At 40.8% G+C, this 20,012-nt stretch overlaps 1 protein-coding gene across 1 annotated transcript; it reads left to right on the top strand.

The window, feature by feature from the left end:
- The first annotated feature begins 1,358 nt into the window (after positions 1–1,358).
- CEP95 (centrosomal protein 95) lies at positions 1,359–18,796 on the top strand. The gene is made up of 22 exons (XM_061455311.1): positions 1,359–1,490; positions 3,579–3,707; positions 4,660–4,767; positions 5,488–5,598; positions 6,799–6,907; positions 7,419–7,528; positions 8,254–8,388; positions 9,153–9,367; positions 9,804–9,873; positions 10,522–10,568; positions 11,779–11,894; positions 12,206–12,338; positions 12,520–12,634; positions 13,227–13,396; positions 13,670–13,762; positions 14,255–14,405; positions 15,359–15,519; positions 16,004–16,078; positions 16,583–16,735; positions 17,821–17,967; positions 18,056–18,127; positions 18,200–18,796. The coding sequence occupies exons 1-22, from the start codon at positions 1,469–1,471 to the stop codon at positions 18,374–18,376; spliced, it is 2,619 nt and encodes an 872-aa protein (XP_061311295.1). The 5' UTR covers positions 1,359–1,468; the 3' UTR covers positions 18,377–18,796.
- The last annotated feature ends 1,216 nt before the right edge of the window (positions 18,797–20,012 follow it).

The following is a 20,012-nucleotide window of genomic DNA, read 5'->3' as shown; positions in this document are numbered from 1 at the left end:
CCTTTTAATGCTCTATATAAAGTGACCCGATCAACCTCCTGCTTCTGATGAGTCTGAGAAAGGTGTCTGCAAAGGCTGTGAAAAGAGCAAGTCGATCTTCCCTTGCTCTTGCCTGTTACACTGAGCTTAACACAGCTTAGTTTTATTGTTTGCGCATAACTTAGCACTTCCTGTTTCTGGGTTTACCATTGCTAAGGTTGTGAAGAACTGAAAAGACTGAACAAACCCCTCAGTCTCACCAGCACACATTTAATCTGCAAGTAACTCCTTTTATTTCCTGAGACAAGCTTCCGCATTTTTGCGTTCCACCCTTTTAAGTTAAACATCGATGTCTTCCTGTTTCTTACTTTGAGCCAACAAATGTGAAGCAAATCTAGAGAGCTTTGCAGAGCTGCGTTATCTGTGAACTGAAACCCATGCTCTTTTATCAGTCTCGATAGTACTGATGTGTGCTTGCTTATACGCACAAAAACTCATTTAACGAGCATTGTGTGCGCATTTGGATTATGTATCCACAAACTGTGTCTGCAGGCTGTTAGCGCCAACATCGCGGCTGTTTACTTGATGCCAGCATTGTTCTTACAGTAATAACCGGGATCTCAGCTGCTCCAGAGGTTCAAGGATAAGAGGCACCGTTTTTTTTCTAGTTTTGTGTAACTTGGTATTACATGGGAATTACAGAATTCCTGAAGAGCATGAGTACTGTTTGTGGCTCTGTAAGGCAGAGGATTCACTTTCACCATCCAGAACCCTCTTCACTAGCACCTAATCAATCAGTAAGATTCACTAAACAAAACCTTTTAAGTCCCACTCTTAATAAAGGCTCCCGCCCTGTTACCCGCACAAAGCCATCACGTTACCCGCCAATCTGACCTAGCCCGCCCTCCCGTTTAGCTCGCACCCTCCACCCCGCTGACACAAACGCCGTTTCCAGCAGACACCCCCGGGCCGGCCCGCAAGGTCAAGTGCTAGAACATTCCCGCTCCGCCCTCCCGCCGGAGGCCAGCCCTCCGCCCGCTAACCCTGCCTGAGGAACCGTGACCCGCCTCCTTCAGGTGACGAAGGCGGAACCACCCCAGCAGCACCGCCGCCATTTTTTCCGCCAGCAGCCGTGCTCCAGAGCTCACACACTGCCCGGCGGAGCTCGGGATGAGGTGGGGCGGGCCCGGCCCGGCCCCTCACGGCGGTACTGAGGCGATCCCTGAGGGGCCTACCCGGGAGGGGAAACCATCACATGACGGGAAGCGAGAAACACCACGTGATCCACGCTGTGGCGTGGCTTTGAGGCACAGGCTCTTTTCTCCCGCCCCCTGCCCGTTTCCATGGCGACCGGCGGCGGATGGCGGAAGCCACCTGTCCCCGGCGGGACAGCCCCGCCCGTTCCGGCGCAGGTGCCCAATCAACGCGCAGGACGCCGCGAGGGGATGTTTAAATCTCCCGGGTCCGTTGCCGCCTGAGGCGCCGCGCTATGGGCACCGCTGAGGACCGAGGTAGGGGCGGTGCGGCGGGGGGCGAGGGCCCCTCTTCCTCCTGAGAGTGTGCCCTGCCCTTCCCGGCGCGGTGCTGGCAGGGCCGTGCGAGCCCCGGAGCAGCCGCAGCCTTCGTGCGGTGCAGGGCGGAGGAGGCGAGGTGCAGAGAGCTGCTTTTGCTCTCCCTGCCTTGTCATCCGCTTGCTGCTCTCATCACTGACACCGTCCATCTGCTTCAGGCGTGCTTCTCCTTAAAGCTGTTCCTCGTGTTGTGGCTTTCTAAGCTCTTTATGTTAATCCTCCCCCCTGTGCAGCCCCCTCCCGTGACACTTTTACGTTGATAAAGCTGGAGATAAATGCGAACTTAAGTTTTCTAAGACATGAGTCTGAAATATAGGAGATGCTCCTTTTAGCTTCTCGTGCATGTGAAGCTATTAAAACAAAGTGATTTATAGAACGAAGTGAATAGTGATGGAAAAGTAATACTGCCTCTGTAACGAAGTGTAAAACCTGCACAAATTGCTTTCTGTGGTAGCAATTCTATATTCTGTTCCTTCTAAAGATGGTTAATTCGTTCTATAGAAACTTTAAGCCCTTGATAATAATTGTTAAAATGCTGCTTTGTTTGCAAAAGCAACGTGTAGGGGGGAAATCCAACCTTCAAGAGTGTAACAAAGATGAAGGTGTTTGCTTTTCCTAATTGGAAAATTGGGTAACCAGGAAGACCAGAAATAGGTGTACTTCAAAGCACTTTGAATTTGGGACTCAAAGTTTTGGGAGAATCTGGCTATTTATAGACCCATCTCGCTGTGCTCAATGTGGAGAGAAGCTGATGGGACCAGCTGCATATTCTTGTGTTCCATAAACAGCAAATTAGTGAAAGTAGTCCTTAAATTTCAGTTTCATGAAGGCTGTTCAGCCTGGAGAAGAGAAGCTGCGTGGAGACCTCATAGCAGCCTTCCAATATCTGAAGGGGGGCTACAGGGATGCTGGGGAGGGACCCTTCATTAGGGACTGTAGTGACAGGACAAGGGGTAAGGGGTTCAAACTTAAACAGGGGAAGTTTAGATTGGATCTAAGGATGGAAGTTATTTACTGTAAGGGAGGTGAGGCACTGGAATGGGTTGCTCAGGGAGGTTGTGAATGCTCCATCCCTGGCAGTATTAAAGGCCAGGTTGGACGAAGCCTTGGGTGACATGGTTTAGTGTGAGGTGTCCCTGCCCATGGCAGGGGGTTGGAACTGGATGATCTTAAGGTCCTTTCCAACCCTAACTATTCTATGATTCTGTGCTTACATTAGCAGTGTTGTGATTGCGTAAGAGTGTAAGAGAAATGGGGTTTGTAAAGAGAGGAGCTCATCTTTTTTAAAAAGTATATGTCATTTCTGATTCTTGATAGAAAGATGTATCAGAGCTTATTTTATAAGTCTATTAAGGTTTGGAATTCCTGGCTATGCAGCCAGACCAAATTTGCTTTCCATTATGTGGAAGAAAAACCAGTAATCTGCCCAGTGTATGGTACGTTGGTATCCTTCAACTCTTATGTCCAACTCTGCAAGATGCTTGCATGTATTATTCCTCACTCTTTGTCCATGTTTCCATCTGAAAGAAAGGTTTCCTGAAAGGAGATTGCAGTGAGGTGGGGGTCAGTCTCTTTGCCCAAGTAGCAAGTGACAGGACAAGAGGAAATGGCCTCTAGGTGGGCCAGGGGAGGTTTAGATTGAATATTAGGATAAAATTTTTTCACCGAAAAGGTTTTCAAACACTGGAAGAGCTGCCCAAGGGGGTGGTTGACTCACCACCCCTGCAGGTGTTTAAAAGCTGTGTAAATGCGGTACTTAGCGACATGGTTTAGGGGGAGTTGACAGTGCTTGGTTAAGGCTTGGAATTGACCTTGCAGGTCTCTTCCAACCTCAACCTAAATTCTACCTGAAGTAAACATGGCACAGAGCAGGAAGCATACAACATGTTCAGTATTTTGGACAGTTGGGAATGACCACCTGTGGTGGCATCAAAGACATTTAAACAGGTTCCATCTTTCACTATAACCGACCATGTCTTTGTTCTGTCTCTTTCAGTTCTGACATTATTATGTTTTACTTCTTAATAGATTGGGTCAGTGTTGCCAATGATCTTCTGAGGAGCTGTCACATAAACCAGCACATAAAGCATCTCTCAGAATGTGGTGCTGATGTGTTTGTTCATCTTTATGAGTCCATCTTGAGAGAAAAAGTACCAGGTGGGACCAATAATCAGGCATTTCTAACCCTGCTTTTCTTTCTTCCCCTTTTTTTTTTTTTGTCCCTTTATATTTTACAAATCCAAGTTTGCAAAACCCTGCCACAGATGAGGCTTCTGAAGACAAAACATAAGACTGTCATTGTGTAAGAAGGTTTAAGTACTCTAGGCTTATTTTTGTTGCTTTTTTATCTGGTAGGAATGGCAGCTGTGAGGGGAGTTCACTGGCATGGCTACAGCAATACTTTTTCTAGTGTAAATTAGGCCTTGAAAGCCATACATAGGCACAATGCCTTGGAAGGGTGGGGGTTGGCTCATTATTAACACTTCAGTGTTAACACTGAAGTCTGTGCTTATGCTTAGTACTTACACTCTGCTGAGAGCTATGACTTAGCTGTGATTTAACCCAACTCCATTGCACTTCAGTGACAATGGTTAAGCAAGGGCTATACAATTATCTGTGTTTGCTTTATGGCAAACTATTTTGTTTGGGAAGTGTCAAGACTCCTACTTGCAGAAGATTTTAATAGCACTGAGGTAACTGGCAGCTACTGGAGGTAGTCCTGTTAAATATAAGCTCAGAACTAAAAATAATGCTGCTCCCAATTAAGTAGAATACATTGCAGTCCAGCTAGTCTCTGACAGGGGAAGAAGTGACCTTAACACAAACTGCAGTTCAAGTGTAATGATCTGAACTAGATGTGTGTGCTGGAAGTGAAGGAAGAAAAATGCTGTGGTGGTCTCTATTCTTGAATCCAGTACTTCAGCTGATAAAATCCTCACATCTCACAGGAGTGTTCTAAGTTTGTACTCGGTATTTATAAAAATTCATACAACTGCATGATATTTGGGCTTGCCACCAAGTAGACAAGGTATTGAGAAAGCAGTTTAGTAGTTAAACATCTGCAATAAGCTATCCACTTAGACTAAAACCTATTACTTATTTTAAATAGATCTCATAGCTACTCCTAGAAGCCAAGAGGATGATGCACATAATGTGCAAGCAGTAATAGATTCCCTGGCATTGGACTATTTGCAGGTCAGCCTGTCACACATCACTGGTAAGTACATATTTTAATGTAGACAAACACCAGCTGAGTATCTCTGTGGTTTGATGTTAACAACTTATAACAACCATGTTATAAAGCATACTTTCAGACTTACATGAAAGGTCTTTTTCCTGTAGTGAATGTCATCAAAACACTGAACCCTTGTGTTGGATATCAGGTGATAAGTTTAAACAGCAAGCAGAGGACCTGTCTTGTATGAGACAGACCTGTAAGAAATGTTGAAGTTAATAATCAGTCATACTTCACTCATCTGCTAAAGTGTTACCTGAAGTCTGTTACTGACTGGCTCAGTGTTTTTCTGTGTTCAGTTAAAGTTTGGAGGCTGGGTTTGACATGAGCCTTGAGTTCTGAACTTGTTACTGCACTTTAAAAAGCTGGTGAGTTAAGACTTGAACCATGTTGTGTCTGTCCTTTGTACACAGATAAAAGCTTTCACTGAGTGTTCACAGGTAAAGCCTCACATAACATAGCCCGCAAAGAATGAAAACTGCTTGCTTGATACCAAGTATCTCTTTCTAATTTGGTACCTGCACAGCATGGCTAGTGTTTGTAATCCTGCCTGTCAGCCCATAGACTTAGTTCATGCTGTAGCTCATTTGTATAAGAAAGTACACAAGGATTTCCAAACATTCTTTTCTGGAACACTCCTGCTTTTGAGAATTTTTCTTCTGTGAAGTACTAATTATTAATGTGGCAATACCTTCTCTTAAGGTGAGAACATTGTGAAAGGAGAAAAGGAATCTATCAGAAACCTCTTGGAAATATTTGATGGCTTGTTAGAGTATCTTACAGAAGAAGACAGTGAATCTTCTCAAGATGAAGGTGAGTAGAAGAATATCATAGTTATGTTCTGTTACCACTGTATTATGGACAGCTTACTTTTTCTGTTTGTCTGCTATCAAGTTATCTTGCTGAGAGCTTAGGTTCTCATGACCTTGGTATTCATGGCTGGAAAGGAGCTCCCATAACAGGCAGAAACTGTTTCTGTGCTGTTCTCCTCCCTCGTAGTTCTAAGGAATGATATCTGTTGGAAGATGTAAGCTATGTGAAAACTTTTATTGGGATACCCAAAGTATTTCCAATGTAGCAAAGATTTAATTGGTGTGGTTGCCTTATTTGTAACCTTGACAGTGCAGAAGAGAGAGACTGAAACTGGCTGGGATGGGGGGGGGGGGTGAGGAGGGAACTTCAGTGACCAAACTGGTTATTAACATTCCTTATTTTCGTAAACAATATTCATAAAATAGATAATTTATTTTCCCTAACACTTGTTAAAGGGGAACAATTGTGGAATATAATCTTTCTGCTTCATTCTTGGGGCAGAAGCCTCCAGACAACATCCTCCTTAGTATGTTGCTTTTTGACTTGTCAGATGACATATAGTTAGGATTCAGGGAGGGGAATACTGACCTTAATTAGAACAATGAGCAAATGTGCCTTTTACTTACTAGGAGACAAACGGGGGGGTGGGGTGGGGGGGGGTGTGTGACTTAAGCTTTCCTATGAAGTGGGTCTTGAGCAGATCCATAGCAGGGGCTATTTTGAGAAAATGCTAAACAGAAGAGAATTTACTCAGCCCTTCAGAGACATCATCATTAGTGCAGACTGAGTACTCCTCTTACTATCTTAAAGCTGATAAGAACTGTCATCACTGGCTATTTCACCCTGTGAGTAAAGGGGGGAGCACTGGGTGGCAGAGACAATGGCCTCCTGTCCTGTTTTGCTGTGAATGGCAAAAAGTCAGTAGCAATTTTCGGTGCTTTTTCCTTCTGTTGGACTGCTGCTGCTAACCCAGTAGGTGTTAGTGGCTCCAATTTTCTAGTTAGAAGTACAGGATTTAATTATTTGGAGCAAGAAAGAGCTATTTATAATTGAAACAGAATATATGATAGTTGTAGCGCTTTGAAAACCTACCATAAAAGTTTCCCCCTCCAAGTGTTCTATTCCACTTAAACTGTTTTGATGATATTGGCAATAATACCATTAATAAGTAGAAATAGTTTTCCTCTTGATTATTAACAGAAGAGGCCAATGTGCTATCCAGTCATGAAATTCAAACCGTACCTCAGGAGCGGCTGGGAAGCAACGCTGGTCAACTCACACCACCTTCAATATTCTCATCAGATGAAGGGTAAGAACAATTCTGAGTGTTTACATAGACACAAAGATAGTCAATGACTGTGGCAATCTGTAGAGAAACTAACAGGTTTTTAACAGTATGCAAGTAGGAAACATACTGATTGCGTGTGTCAAATGGAATGTGAGGTGACTTTCTCCTATAGTAAAGCAGCAAGAGGGCTAAAATTAGATCCAGTACTTCTTTGCTCTTGAGGAGTGCTGATGACATTTTGTTTCCCTTAAATTTACTTTGCATGTGGAATGAAACAAGCTGAAAACTGTGTCTTTGTTCTAAATGATTGTGTTTTAGTTAAATGGCATTTGATTTATCTTGGTGACTTCTACATTGTTTTTTTGGAAGCTGGTCTTTCATGCCCTACGCTGTTGTAATAGCCAGCTCTTCGAGAGTTGCCACTCTTCTGCAGCTCCATCTTGTGGACTGAAGTGGCAAAGCGTTTTAAAGTAAATCCTAGAATGGTTCGGGTTGGAAAAGACGAGTATTTCACACTTTATGTTCCTCTTAGGTCCCAGTCAGAATGTTCTGTTCCATCTTGTGATGCAGATGGATCAGAATCTACCAGTGAATTAATTAGACTTGGAGATACAGCTTATTCGTTTTCCAAGAGAGAGGAAGGTGAGTGTTTTGGGGAGGAAGGAATTCAGACTACCCTGGAGTAACATTTCCAGGCTGGTTTTGTTGTTGTTTCTTTTTTAAAAAGAAGTTATTTCAGACAAATACTTCTAAACTTTTTTTTGTAAAATAACTGATACCCCTCCCCCCCCCCCCCCCCAACGAGCAAATGTACCTGTAGCTGATCTTGCTGAGGTTCACATTTCTGAAAGTAACTATTCCAGATGTTGTTTTTCATGACTCCTGATCTCTGTCATTTGGATAAAAGTTTGTTGTTTGACTTCTGATTCGGTTCTCCCTACAAAAGCATGTTATTCTGTCCAATAGAATATGAGAATTTGGGAGAGTTTAATTTATTTCACTTACTGCAGTGTAAAATGTATCATTTAAGGCTGTAAAAAGACTACTAAGGTCATTCTTACAAAAGACTTGTTTGGAGCCTGTGCCACTTAAAACCATTATGGGTAGCTCTGGAACAAGAAATGAGCAGATTACTTAAATGGAGTCCATTCTTATTTTCCTATGAAAATATTCCATCTGTCCAAGTAGAGGCATAAAGTTATGAATTACGAAATTTATGATTAAGAATTCCAGACCTATTTTGATCATAGTATGTATTGTTAATACAAGGTTAATAATATACCAAACATGAAAATTGTCCATCTAAACAGTTCATAGCAAGATGCTTTATAATTCTTAATTTGGTCTTTTTCAAACCCCACTTCTAGAATTCAAGTGGCCTGAATTGTTGCCAGCAGGAAAGGACAAGGGGGTGGAAGCATCTAAACACTCAGAGGCTTTTACAACCTTTCCTAGGCAGTTCTCTGAAACTGAAAGGGTGACTGTAAAGGAAAAGGAAGATGGTGAGTATTAGAAGTGGAAGATGGTGATATTTAACTATCATCTGATAGTTAAAATCAGGTAGATGAGCTAAGAGGTGCAGGGTACTAAGGTAGTGTGAAGAACATTATCACAGAAGGAAATACTTCAGCTATGTTTTCAAATGAAAAAATCCTTTTCAGAAACTTGGTGTTTCAGAGCATGCAGATCCCATTTCTGGGGTATTTCTGCTTAGCCAGGATTCAGTTTCAGCTAGGTTCTTTCCTTTTGTAGTTCAGTAAACAAAATACAAGGAATCATGTTCTCAAGAGGGTTTTCATGCTGTTCTTGTGGCCAGATTGTGTACTGGGTGAATCATTCTGACAACCGGCAGTAATCTTCAGTTGTCCCTGGCCTCTGCTGGCTGTGGCTCTGTCACTCCTTAGAATTCTTGCACATGAGCAAACATTCCCAGCATGTGGCTAAAATGACTATGGGGAAAATAACAGCTAACTGAAAGCTATTTACTGTGTATGCACCATGCAATATATTCATATACATATATAGCATACATATATACAGCCATGAAAAATGTGGCGCTCTTAGAGAAGTAGTGAGACAGGGAGGGGCTGCAGGATGTATCTCTGTAAGCAGAGATAACATCAGGCATAAAAATGTTACAGTGGTCTTCTAAGCAAACCAATAGATGATGGCTAACAGGAGATACTTAAATATTGCCCTTTAACATTTATGGACAATGTAAAAAAACCAACATTACCTGTTAAGTTCTTCCTATTTGTCTCTCAAGGATCAATGGAGTCTGTTCATGCTACTGAACCTCAAACAGAGATTTTGAGTGTCAGTGCTACAAAACTTGGGGAGCCGATACAACAAGCTATTCCTCTGCTACCACCATTTCAGCCTTCAGAAGGCAGACCTCTTTATCCTAGATGGAGAGATTTTCACAGCTCAGACAGCCAGTCAGCTGCTTTGGCTGAGAGTCAAGGAGTGACAGCTTCTACTGTAAGTAAAAACCTAACATTTGATTTATATATATGTATTTTATATAAATATGTATTTTAGTAATCAATACTGCTTTCATTTTAAAACTTTCTAGTATACTTGCTGAGTGGGAGCAGCTGAACACTTGAACACAATGAACACTTCTGAGTGTGTTAGATTTTATGTTCAGTACAAAGAGTTTTGGATTGTGGATTTATTCCTCACTGAATGACCAGAGAGGAAGTTAATTTGTGGCGTGTGTTTCCTTTATAGCTGTACATACACACCACCATCATCAATGTAACAGCTACATGCACAGTTTACAATATAGTAAACAAAATACTTGTAGCGATTCTTATTTATATGTCATATATCCTATGGAGACAAACCTAATGTATGACCTTTCATGTCACCACTCTCATGTGAATTTATAGAAAAAATCTGCTTTTTATTTCAGCTTGAAAAGTCACTTACAGAAAAAGCTGACGATGTTTCTGGTAGTCCTTCTCTGTCAAGGAAGATCCCTGGTGAGAGAGAATTTTGCTTTCTATAGGGTAATTGTTAAGTGTCAAATGTTGCATTATTTTTATTGGCACTACAAGGGCCATGGGTTTGAAACTATGGGTGCGTTTTTTCGAATACAGCCACCAGTTAATATTTCTATCTGTCATATGGAGAAATAAAAAGGAGTTATTTTGAGCTGTTCATTGTGCTGCAGAGAAATAATCTGTGTTCCCAGTTCAGCTCCTGTCTTAATCCATTTAAGATGGGCCTGTGCTTCAGAAATCTCTTTTGACAGGTAACTCCCATGGCTGAGCTTATTCTGAGCAGAGAAATGCAGACCAAACCAGCCAGCTTCATCTCTAGGAAAAAGCCATTAACTGCTTCTGTAGAAAAGGTTTACAAACCAGTTTTCAGTACTGAGTGTTCCTGTTGCCAGGGCAACCCTGCTTACCTTGCTAGTTTCCATAGCATTCCCATGGCACATTCAAACCTTGAGAAATTACCAAAATGAATGTCACAACTGTGTAACCACAGCTGCTTTGTCATTCTGTTCTCTTGGAATAATTTGGCTTCAACAGCCATGGATCACATCTTTTTTTCAATTGTTCTCCCCATTAGTAGGCATGGTGCAGTCTGTACCATTCACTAACGCCTGTCATCCGCTTCTGCAGTGCCAGAAGAAGTGGTACCAAGTGATGCTGAGGACAATGTGGCAAAGGTAGAAGTTCCCTCTTTACTTTCTCTGTGCAAGTTAAGTCAATATTTTTGGATTTCTGTTTAATTCTCCTGATGCCTTGTGGCACTTCTGGGCTTTGTTCCAAACCTGCCTTTGGCTTGCTTTGGTCAATATAAAATCAGTGATGGAATGTTAGACTGTATACAGTTTATAATTCATGCCATTTATTTCTGGAAGTGCTTGCTCCAAGAAGCGTAAGTGCCAGTAGCTATGGAGTTCTGATTCATTATAACCAAGCAGTTACTAGTTACCCTGCTTTAAATCAAACCAGGATACATTTAATCAAACACAAGAGCACAGTCATGTACCTTCTCTGAAATGCATCAGTATTCTAAGTTAGGAAGAATTTTGGGTTTCTGGGGTTGTTCAGACTCCAATAAAATTCAGATTTTGCTCCTTCCTAAAGATCATGGAGCTGCTTGGCTACATTATTTGATTTTATTTCCTTTCACTGCCCTTGGCTTTTCAAAAACTGAATATGCAAACCCCAGGAACTGATCAGCAGATGCCATTCTGCACTTGTAGAAACAAGTCTGAAGGGGAAGTTCTTTACTCTAGAAAACACTTTTTTCCCTTCTGCAACCACAAGAGGTACTCACAGGCTTCATTTGTTCCAAGTTTCAACAGCCTTTACTTCTACGTTGTCTTTTTAAAACATTGCTTAAAGCTCATTTTCCATTGGTGTATTTGCAAGTATGTGCATGCCAACCCTGAATTATTGCTCTTTGAACAGACACATTACCAGGCAGTAGGAAAGAAACATAACTAAATGGCATAGGGACATTAGTGTTTTGTTTTTGTTTGCTGTGAATTGCAGCTTAGTCCATATTCGGTGAGGTTCAGCTTACTTGCATTACTTGGCATTAGTCCCAGGCTAATGAGGTAGTATTTATACTACTACTATATGTAGTCATATAACTTAACCTAGATCTTGTTCTTCTGATTCTGTGGCTTAGCTGCAGACGATTCTTGCAAACTGATTATATTTTTCCTAGCTTATTTCTTTAAGCATCTAATTCTCTTAAAGCACACTATCTTCAGTCAGGGATCTGGAGCTATAACTACTTTTATATCTATATAATCATAGGGGTTTAAATTGCTCTATAAAAGCTCTTGTAGGATCTCTCTACTTACATGATTTTTGAGCTTTACTGTGAAGATCTTAAATCTTAATTTACTCTTATTTTCTTAGGGTCCTCACATATATGAGACTTCTGCATCTGCTTCCTCTTCACATCAAAAACTCTCACTATGTGCTGAACAAGTAGAGCACGCTCCTGAACCTTGGTACCTGCCTAGAAGCAAAAGGCAAGCGCGTTTTTCAGTACTGAGCTAAACAAGAACTTTTGTCTATGTGGCCACTCAGGCCCCCCATCTGCCACCCTTAAATAAGATCTCTTCTTCCTTCACTGAATGTCAGTGTAAGATTAATCTTGGCAGAGATTTCCTGTTTCTCCTGGCCTGGATGCATTTTCCTAAATACAGGTATTTATACATTCAGCTTCTACTTAATCCTATAAAAATGTGCTCACACAAAAAGTGACCTGGGATTGTTTGTATGAGGTAATGCTTATCTTCAAGGCTTTTAGAATAGAAACAAAATCTGTTTTCTGTTTTAGCAGACATGAAAATTCTGCTACAGATTCACTTGAAGAGTCTCTTTCCCACAGAACAACAAAGGCAAAGCTATCTGAGCAAGGGCTTCATGAAGCGTCAGAAAACATCTCCCACAGGCTAAATGAACTAGATCTAGTAAGTGAAAGCCATTCTTTGTTGTATCTAAGCAATTTGGCCTCAGTTATGGGAGTGGAGGGAACAAGAATATAAATGTAATATTGATGGAAAGGAAATCGCCAGCCAACACCTGACTTTACACATTTCTTAACTTTGACTGAATTATTGAAGCTGACCTCCCAAAAAACCTGTCCAACAGATGTTAAAGAGAGCTTTGGGTGGGCACACCAGGGAAGAAGAGTTCACAGATGAAGACAACCTATCTCAGCACAGTGACGGTGTCATGGATTATCGCTGGAGGAAAGCTGAGCGAGGTAATAATGATTCTTAGGCCAACTGAGTATTGGGATGAAAAAATATATATAAGAAATTCCTTCTCATGTAAAGCTGCTACACTGAACTACTCATAGTCACCAAGTTATGTCTTAGATCTAAACCTGAGCAACAGTAACAATTACAATTAAGTTCTCATTTAATACTTAAATACCCATGGTAAAACTTTACTAAAAACACAAGGCAAACACAGCTACAGTAAACCGTACAGGAAGTGGCAGAGGGAAGAATACCAGCTCGTGGGCAGGACTGTGACTCTGAAATGAGGGCTGAACACAGCATGTATGTCTAGGTGACTTACAAACATGGTGCAGCCACCATATACATACACCAGGCTATAAAGCTATCATGTAGCTTGATCTAATTCACATGCACAACATTACATTGCAAGACAAAGCTGTTTGAGACTGTGGCATATAGATAGTCTCTCACCTTTAGACTTTATGATTAATTGGTGCTAAGCTTTTTGACTCTTATGCTGTGGAAAGATTTGACTGTTCCATGGGTGTGTTGGGGGATGTCTGGCTTTTCTTGTTTCAAGTTAGATACTCAATAAATCACCTTTCCTTACAGACACACCACACTTAAGCAGGCCACGATCGCTTTCTCCAGCCTCACCCTCATCTCAGCACCAACTCTTTTCTGATTTGGGAGGTAAACCTTCCATCAAGGGAACAAGCCCAATAAGGAAAATACGCAGCCAGCTGCAAAAGGAATGGGATGAAAGAACAAAAAATGCAAAGGTAATTTCTCAGTCAGGCATTTTGGTCATTCTTACCAACAGTTATACTGGAAACATTAAAACTGAATGCTTGCTCTTAATGGGGGTACCTGGCCTGCTTTAGTAGCTTTGTACTGTTACAGCTGTTGACTACTGAGGAAAAGACTTAAAACCCCAGATTTTGCAAAGAAGAGAATTTGAAGTGCAAGAAGCTACTTTGACCCAAACAAGCAAATGAGGTGGTCATATGGACTGATTATTTTATCTGTAAAGTCCTCTTATTTCTATTTTCTAGACGGTTGCTAAAGCTTATGAAGATGAACTAAGAATTTACAAAGCCAGGGAGAGGCTCAGACTTTCCAAGCTCAGAGAAGTCACCAAAAAAATGGTATGGGATATACTCTGCTCATTGTGATGTGTCTAGATGATCTGACCAGGTAGTTTTGGGTACAAAAACTCCTTGGGTTTGTGCAAGGATGATTCTCTAATGCTGTGAATAACACAGAGGGGTTTTTGCTACTCTCTTACATGCTACTGGATCAGCAAAGAACCTAAACTGAAAAGCTTTGTCACACCAATGTCACAACAATGTAGGCTGCACTGGCCCTTTCCAAAGCCTTTGCAGAAGCAGTCCATAGGCTGCTGCAGGAGTGTTAAGTGCTGCAAAAGAGCTGAGGTTATGCAATAGTAAGATTTAACCTTTCTTTGAACCCTGACCTGCATTGGGTGAATTCTGGCCTTCTGGAGAATCCAGTGCAATATGTCCAAATTCTCTTCCTGAAGTTTCAAAGACCTTTAACTTCTGATAGCCACACTCTGTGATCTGCCAGTCTTTCCCTTCTCATACCTGTTCTCCATCTGTTTTACATCTGCTCCTAAGGAACAAGAATACAAAGAAAACATCTTTAAAGAACCTCCAAAAATGCCTCAGCCAGTGAAAGTTTATTCTAGAAAAACCACACCTCGAAATCCCAAATACAGCCAGTGGATTCCAAAGCGAGGGACTGTGAAGCCAAAGAAAGCAGCTCCAAGTAAGAACTGCAAAACTATACTTGGTGGAAAACTGGCATCTTTTGAAAGCATGTGTTGAACTCCAAGAATAGAGGCATCAGTCCAACATATACCAGTCAGCTGTTGCATTTTCCCCTTCTTACGACCTCTATATGTCTGGATTTTTGTTAGGGAAGATAATGCTTTAAGTAAATGTAAATCACCACTGCACAATCGAAATGTGACCCACTTGCTGCTACCTTAAAATCCCCTGGGATATTTTCAGTGCTTGTTTCTATTACTGCTACTCCTCTGTCTGCTTCAGTATAGTCTGAGCTCAGGTTCTTTGGTGGTGGTTATTTTTTCCTGAGCATGTACCAGACTTAAAATTGGGCCTTTAGTGGGAGTGGGCTGGTGGAGAGGCATGCACAGGTCATAGAGCAGAATATGTCAATGGCCTTTCAAAACCCTGCCATTAGGGTATTAACACTGACACTGGTTTTGCTGAGCAAGTGATGAGATCAGAGATGTAGAGGTAATGAGGTGGTTGCAAACCAGTTTTACACCTGTTTGTTTAGTAACAGCCTGAATGTGTCATTGCTACTGCTGTATTATCTTAAACTGCTGCAACCAGTGAGAGAGAGGTAAGAAAAGTCGCTGGGTACCGATAGTCAGAAGCATTTGAGGGAAGAAGGGGATACCCATCTTCATGGGATGTGGTGGAGGGAAGGAAATAATGCCGGGGCTATAAAAGCAATTTTCAGCAGGTGAAATAAAACCCCACCAATAAAACCATGGGATTTCTCTGCCACTGTACTGACAGAGTCATCTTGTGTCCTGCTGGGTTTAGCTTGACGTCATAGCAACGGCATGGTAGCTTTATACAGTGTTCAATTGAGAATGTTTTGTAATTTAGGCTGACACTGTCTGGAAGAATTTACCACTAAATGTATTTTCCAGGAATTTATTGCTTACATCTGTCTTTACCTTGTAGTAAAAGGAAGGGGTGATGACCTCCTACATCAGCTACTGGAAGAGTTTCCCCACCTGCATATTTCCCACCATACTATGAATAAAATGTGGCAGCAGCAGCTTGCACATACTGGACAACTTAAGGCAGCTTCTGACAGAAACAGAGCAACACTCCAAAATGAAGTGAGCATTCTTATTCTTACCTCGAAGTGTCAACAGAACCGTTAGCAGTCATCAGTGTGTGCTGTATAATAAAACAATAATAAAATCATCCTGACTCTTTGTATGCAGCATAGATGGGGGTGCATGCACATTCAAAGCACAGTATGAAAAAATGTATATCTGAGCTTAGCTAATTAAATAGGGATGTAAATATCTAGAATTGCGAGCAGAACTTTTTATCAGCCACTTGAATATAAAGTTCTTTTATATACTAGATTGTCTAGTACTACTTGGGATTGCTATTGCTTTTTATGTAAGCATTCTGTAGTTTTGAGAGCTATTTCTGAACAGTCTTTTAGTTTAAAATAGTTGTAAGATACAAAACTTGATTAACTTATGCATGGTAATTAAACATGAAAACCAAATCACAGCAATGTTTAGAACTCCTACGCACAATGCCTGTCCTGCAGAGGGATGAAGCAATGAACTTTTTTTAAACCTCCAGGTTCAACAAGCCCTGAAGAAGCACGAGCTTCTTGTTGCAATTATTAAAAAAGATCAAGACCATAACAAGAGACTGGTATGTTCTTTGAAGTGTATTTGTTACACAAGAATCTCATGTTGTGCTGGGTACTGCCTATTTTCTAGTCCAAGAAAATGGCTTTTTACCTTATGACAATTTTATGCCTCTTGAGTAGCTGTGGTCTCAAAAGCCATGTAATGTGTTTGCTGTGAGGCTGCTGAGGTCATGGGAATAGAATATTATTATGATTACACTGTGCTGTCGCTTTAAAAGCGCAAACAAATCCTAAGAATGTGCAAGGAGAAACCTGAGGCTTGTGGTGTTGCTGGTGACACCACCAGCTACCATGGCAATGCTGACTCCTTAATTACATAGTGCTCTTGATACACTCTGCTAAATCAGCAGTGACTAAAGCTTTTAAACATAAATGCAGTGTAAGATTTAGGGTAGGGAGAAAGTCATTAGTAAAGGCCCCTATTTATTTATCAGTTATTAACAGCTTTGCCTGCAGCAGTATCTATTGGAAGCTTGGTGGTCTTACAGCTACTGTTCTCCATTTAGCAAGAACTTAGGCAACGTATCTGCAGACAGAAGTGGGCTCAGAATAAAGTGAGGGAGAAACGCCAGCAAGTTGCTCGAGCCAGGAAATACTATGAAGATTACCGGGTTCAGCTGCGTGCCAAGATGATGCGGGCTAGGACACGGGAAGAAAGGGTAAGTACAAGATGTCTTGCTCTGCTAGTGTAGAATTGTTTTTGTTCAACTTCCCGTGCTGAGTACCTATAGTCTTGGTAGTTCACATAATTGTGTAAGTAGGTGGAGAGCCAGTGAAGTGAACCAGGATTAAATGGTTGGTCAGTTAAGGCCACAGAGGAAAAGGCTCCTTTTCTGGAAACACTGGTACAGTTTAGGGCTAACCACTGTAAAACAAGAGAGGATGCTTTAGGGGTTAAGAGAAGGAGAGAAAGGGTGAAGTATGGAAAAACAGGGCTGGTAACATGAGAAATTAGGGAAATGAGTTTTCAGAAACAGTAGGATTAAGAAGTTGTTCCTACAGTTACTATCCAAAGAAAACAACCTAAATCTTCTTTTAAGAAAACTGATCAAAAAAACCCTTTGTTATCCAGTTATGTTCTTTAAATGAAGTGAACTTTGACAGATATGATCTCTAATTAGGGTTGGACATCAGAGCTAAGGAAAGCCAGTAAAGTTATTAGACTGTGCAAGAGCAGATACACAATTCTTGCCTTTTAAAAACAGAAGGCCAGAAGTTTAGTGCATAATCCACTATTAGTGATTTGAGAACTATTTGCCTCAAGTTGCACTGTAGCTGGTAAGTGTTCTTGTGTATAAATGGAAAGCCTGAGTACAGGCTGGATTTTTTGCTGTTAGAAATCTGGATGAAGATCGTGATGTCAGATAATATAATGGAGGGTGGGCTGGAAATCACAGTGCCTGTTCAAAGATCCTGGCTTGCATTGCTGGGTTGTCTGAAATGATTTTATAAATGTAATGTACATTTGCTGTTCTATCCCCCTTCTTAGTCATATGACTATAAACTGTCATGAAAAAACTATTTTATCTCAATTTCAGCTAAGTGAGTTATACAAATAGAGCTGAGCTGTATCTGTCTGACCATTACTAGGTATGTAACTGTACTTCATGGGCAGTGACCTATCTTCATGTAACCACCCTTCTGTCAGGAGATAAAGCAGCTATAAATGTATATAATGTATATAAATGTATACATTTACAGTTTCTGGTAAAGTCTTAGGTTTTCTTTTTTAAATTGCTGACAGATATTTAAAAACTTATTTGAAGAAGGCTTAGAAATTCAGAGGCAAAGGCTGAAGGACCTGAGAGCGTACGCTAAAGAGAAGCGTGCTGAGCAAAGGCAAGAGCATCAAAATGAATTGGAGTCTATGGAGAACTATTACAAGGATCAGGTAAAGCTTGACCTGCCTCAAAGACAGTATTTTTTACACTAAAAGTCTTTCCCTTAATTGCTTCAACTCAAACACATGTTATGTTTAGTTCTCCATGCTAGCAGAAGCTTTATCTCAAGAACGCCAAGAAATCCAAACCAGAGAGAAAGCACAAGCACAAGTAAGTATATGGAATTTTCTATAATGATCTGTTCTTTTCACATGCTGTAGCTAATGTCTGTATTTTCTTTAGATGCTACAGAAAACAAAAAGAGAACTGAGATCAAAGATGGAAAAGGAAATACAGCAGCTGCAAGCAGCAATAATGCAAAGTGATGATGACACCTTTTTTCAAGAACTAGAAGCAGACAGACTGAAATCTAGACTTCAGATGGCTTCCTTTCAGTACAGCAAAAGCCATTTCTTGTAAAACTTATGGAAACTGTCACTGCAGTTCTCTCTGGTGAAGGGGATATGAATCTGAGAGCTGCTGTAACAGGAAGATGGTGTGTTATTCTCTAAAGTACCTGCTCTGTCATTTTGGCATGTTAGAGATGTAGCTGCTGATGTCTACAGCACTTCTGTGATCACAAATAAAGTTTAACTACTTTCTACCTTCTTAGCAAGGCTGAACTAGTGTTGGGCTCTACACAAAGGAAGTGGAATGAAGTCAGTGTGCTTTAGTGAAATTATCCTAGTGGAACAGTTGAATGCTATGTCTCCTCTAGGCTTGTGCTGGTTCTATTGTGCCGGAGTTAAAAAGCCACATTAATTCCATTAGCCGCAAATGACTGAATTGGAAAGAACAAGGAGATCCTTAAAAGAACATCAGTGGTTCAAGTCCCATTCCAGGATAATTTAGTGAATGTCTGCCATAAATCTGCTCTAAACATCAGTAATTTAAATACAGGGCCATTCAGTCTACACAAAATTATGCCTGCAGTTTTGGTGTTGCTGGCTTGTTAATGGTAAAGCACATGAGGTACTATGTGTATGCTCCACATGTATTGAAAAAGTTTGAAACAGAAAACAATGAAAATTCTTCTAAAGCGGTAAAATACAAGTGTCTGTGAGAACTGAACCCTGGGACCAACCTGTGGACAGCATTCCTAATTAGTTTCAGCAGGGATATACAAGTAGGGGAAGCTCTGTAGGCTTTCCAATTGTTGGATTTCACAGAGGGTTTGCAAAACTACATCAATGCATGTGTAAACAAGTGAAGTTTCGTTTCAAATGATCTCTTTCAGAATGGAGCGAAGAGTTCTTGCTTAAAATTGCAGGTGCAAGAAGTGATATAGAAAGACTGGAATTAATTGCCTCCTATATATAATATTTAAAGCTTACCATGAGATGGTGTCTCTTATGAATTAATAAGATATGGGGTGCATTAAGACTCATGCATAGAAAGAAAAAATGCTAAGCAGGAAAAAAAGCCCCCAGCAGCTGGAGGTGCTTCCTTTACAGATTAAATAAAACAGGCAGCAGTTAAAAACCACACCCTGACTTTCCTAACAACCATTTCCAGGGAGCTGCTCTAAGCTGAGTTGAAGTCTTTATCTAAGAGACAATGTTTATCAGCTAAGTTAATCAAATTTAACAAGTATTTACAAAACGTATTTACCTTTTTTCTTAAGGAAGATGGTTTAGCTTTGCTGAGGAGACATCTATTCACCAAAGCTGAGATCAAGTCCTTGCTACTACATAAAAGCCAAAAGTAAGATCTTCTTGCTTGACTAGAATGCTTAGTACAATCCTTACTGCAGGTAGCAGCACACAGCAAGACACCAAGTTTTAAGTATTTTCTTCTGAAATAAATACCGAGTTATTTAAAAATGTGATGTTGTTACATTTTAAAGCAAATAATTAAGAAAAACTTAAAACTTTTAAAACCATTTATGCTGTGACAGTGCAAACAGCATACAATTTATTGCTCAACTTCTGCATGGGTACATACATTAAGTACTTAAAAACCATTTTATACAGATTGTTTTTTGTTAAAGCTCATGTAACAGCTGGGTGAAAATACAATGATACCAATGCTAAAACACTCTGTAATAAATACAATG

This window comes from Pezoporus flaviventris, unplaced genomic scaffold (assembly GCF_033815535.1).
Source record: "Pezoporus flaviventris isolate CSIRO_AGI_PZ_B2104156 unplaced genomic scaffold, CSIRO_AGI_Pfla_v1 ptg000020l, whole genome shotgun sequence".
Taxonomy (NCBI): Eukaryota; Metazoa; Chordata; class Aves; order Psittaciformes; family Psittacidae; genus Pezoporus; species Pezoporus flaviventris.
This window is presented reverse-complemented; position numbering and strand designations above follow the sequence as displayed.

Coding starts and splice junctions, on each gene's coding strand:
- CEP95 (XM_061455311.1), top strand. CDS start 1,469: ATGGGCACCGCTGAGGACCGAG. Junction 12,635..13,226: donor CTGGAGGAAAGCTGAGCGAG/GTAATAATGATT, acceptor CTTTCCTTACAG/ACACACCACACTTAAGCAGG. Junction 14,406..15,358: donor GCCAAAGAAAGCAGCTCCAA/GTAAGAACTGCA, acceptor TTTACCTTGTAG/TAAAAGGAAGGGGTGATGAC.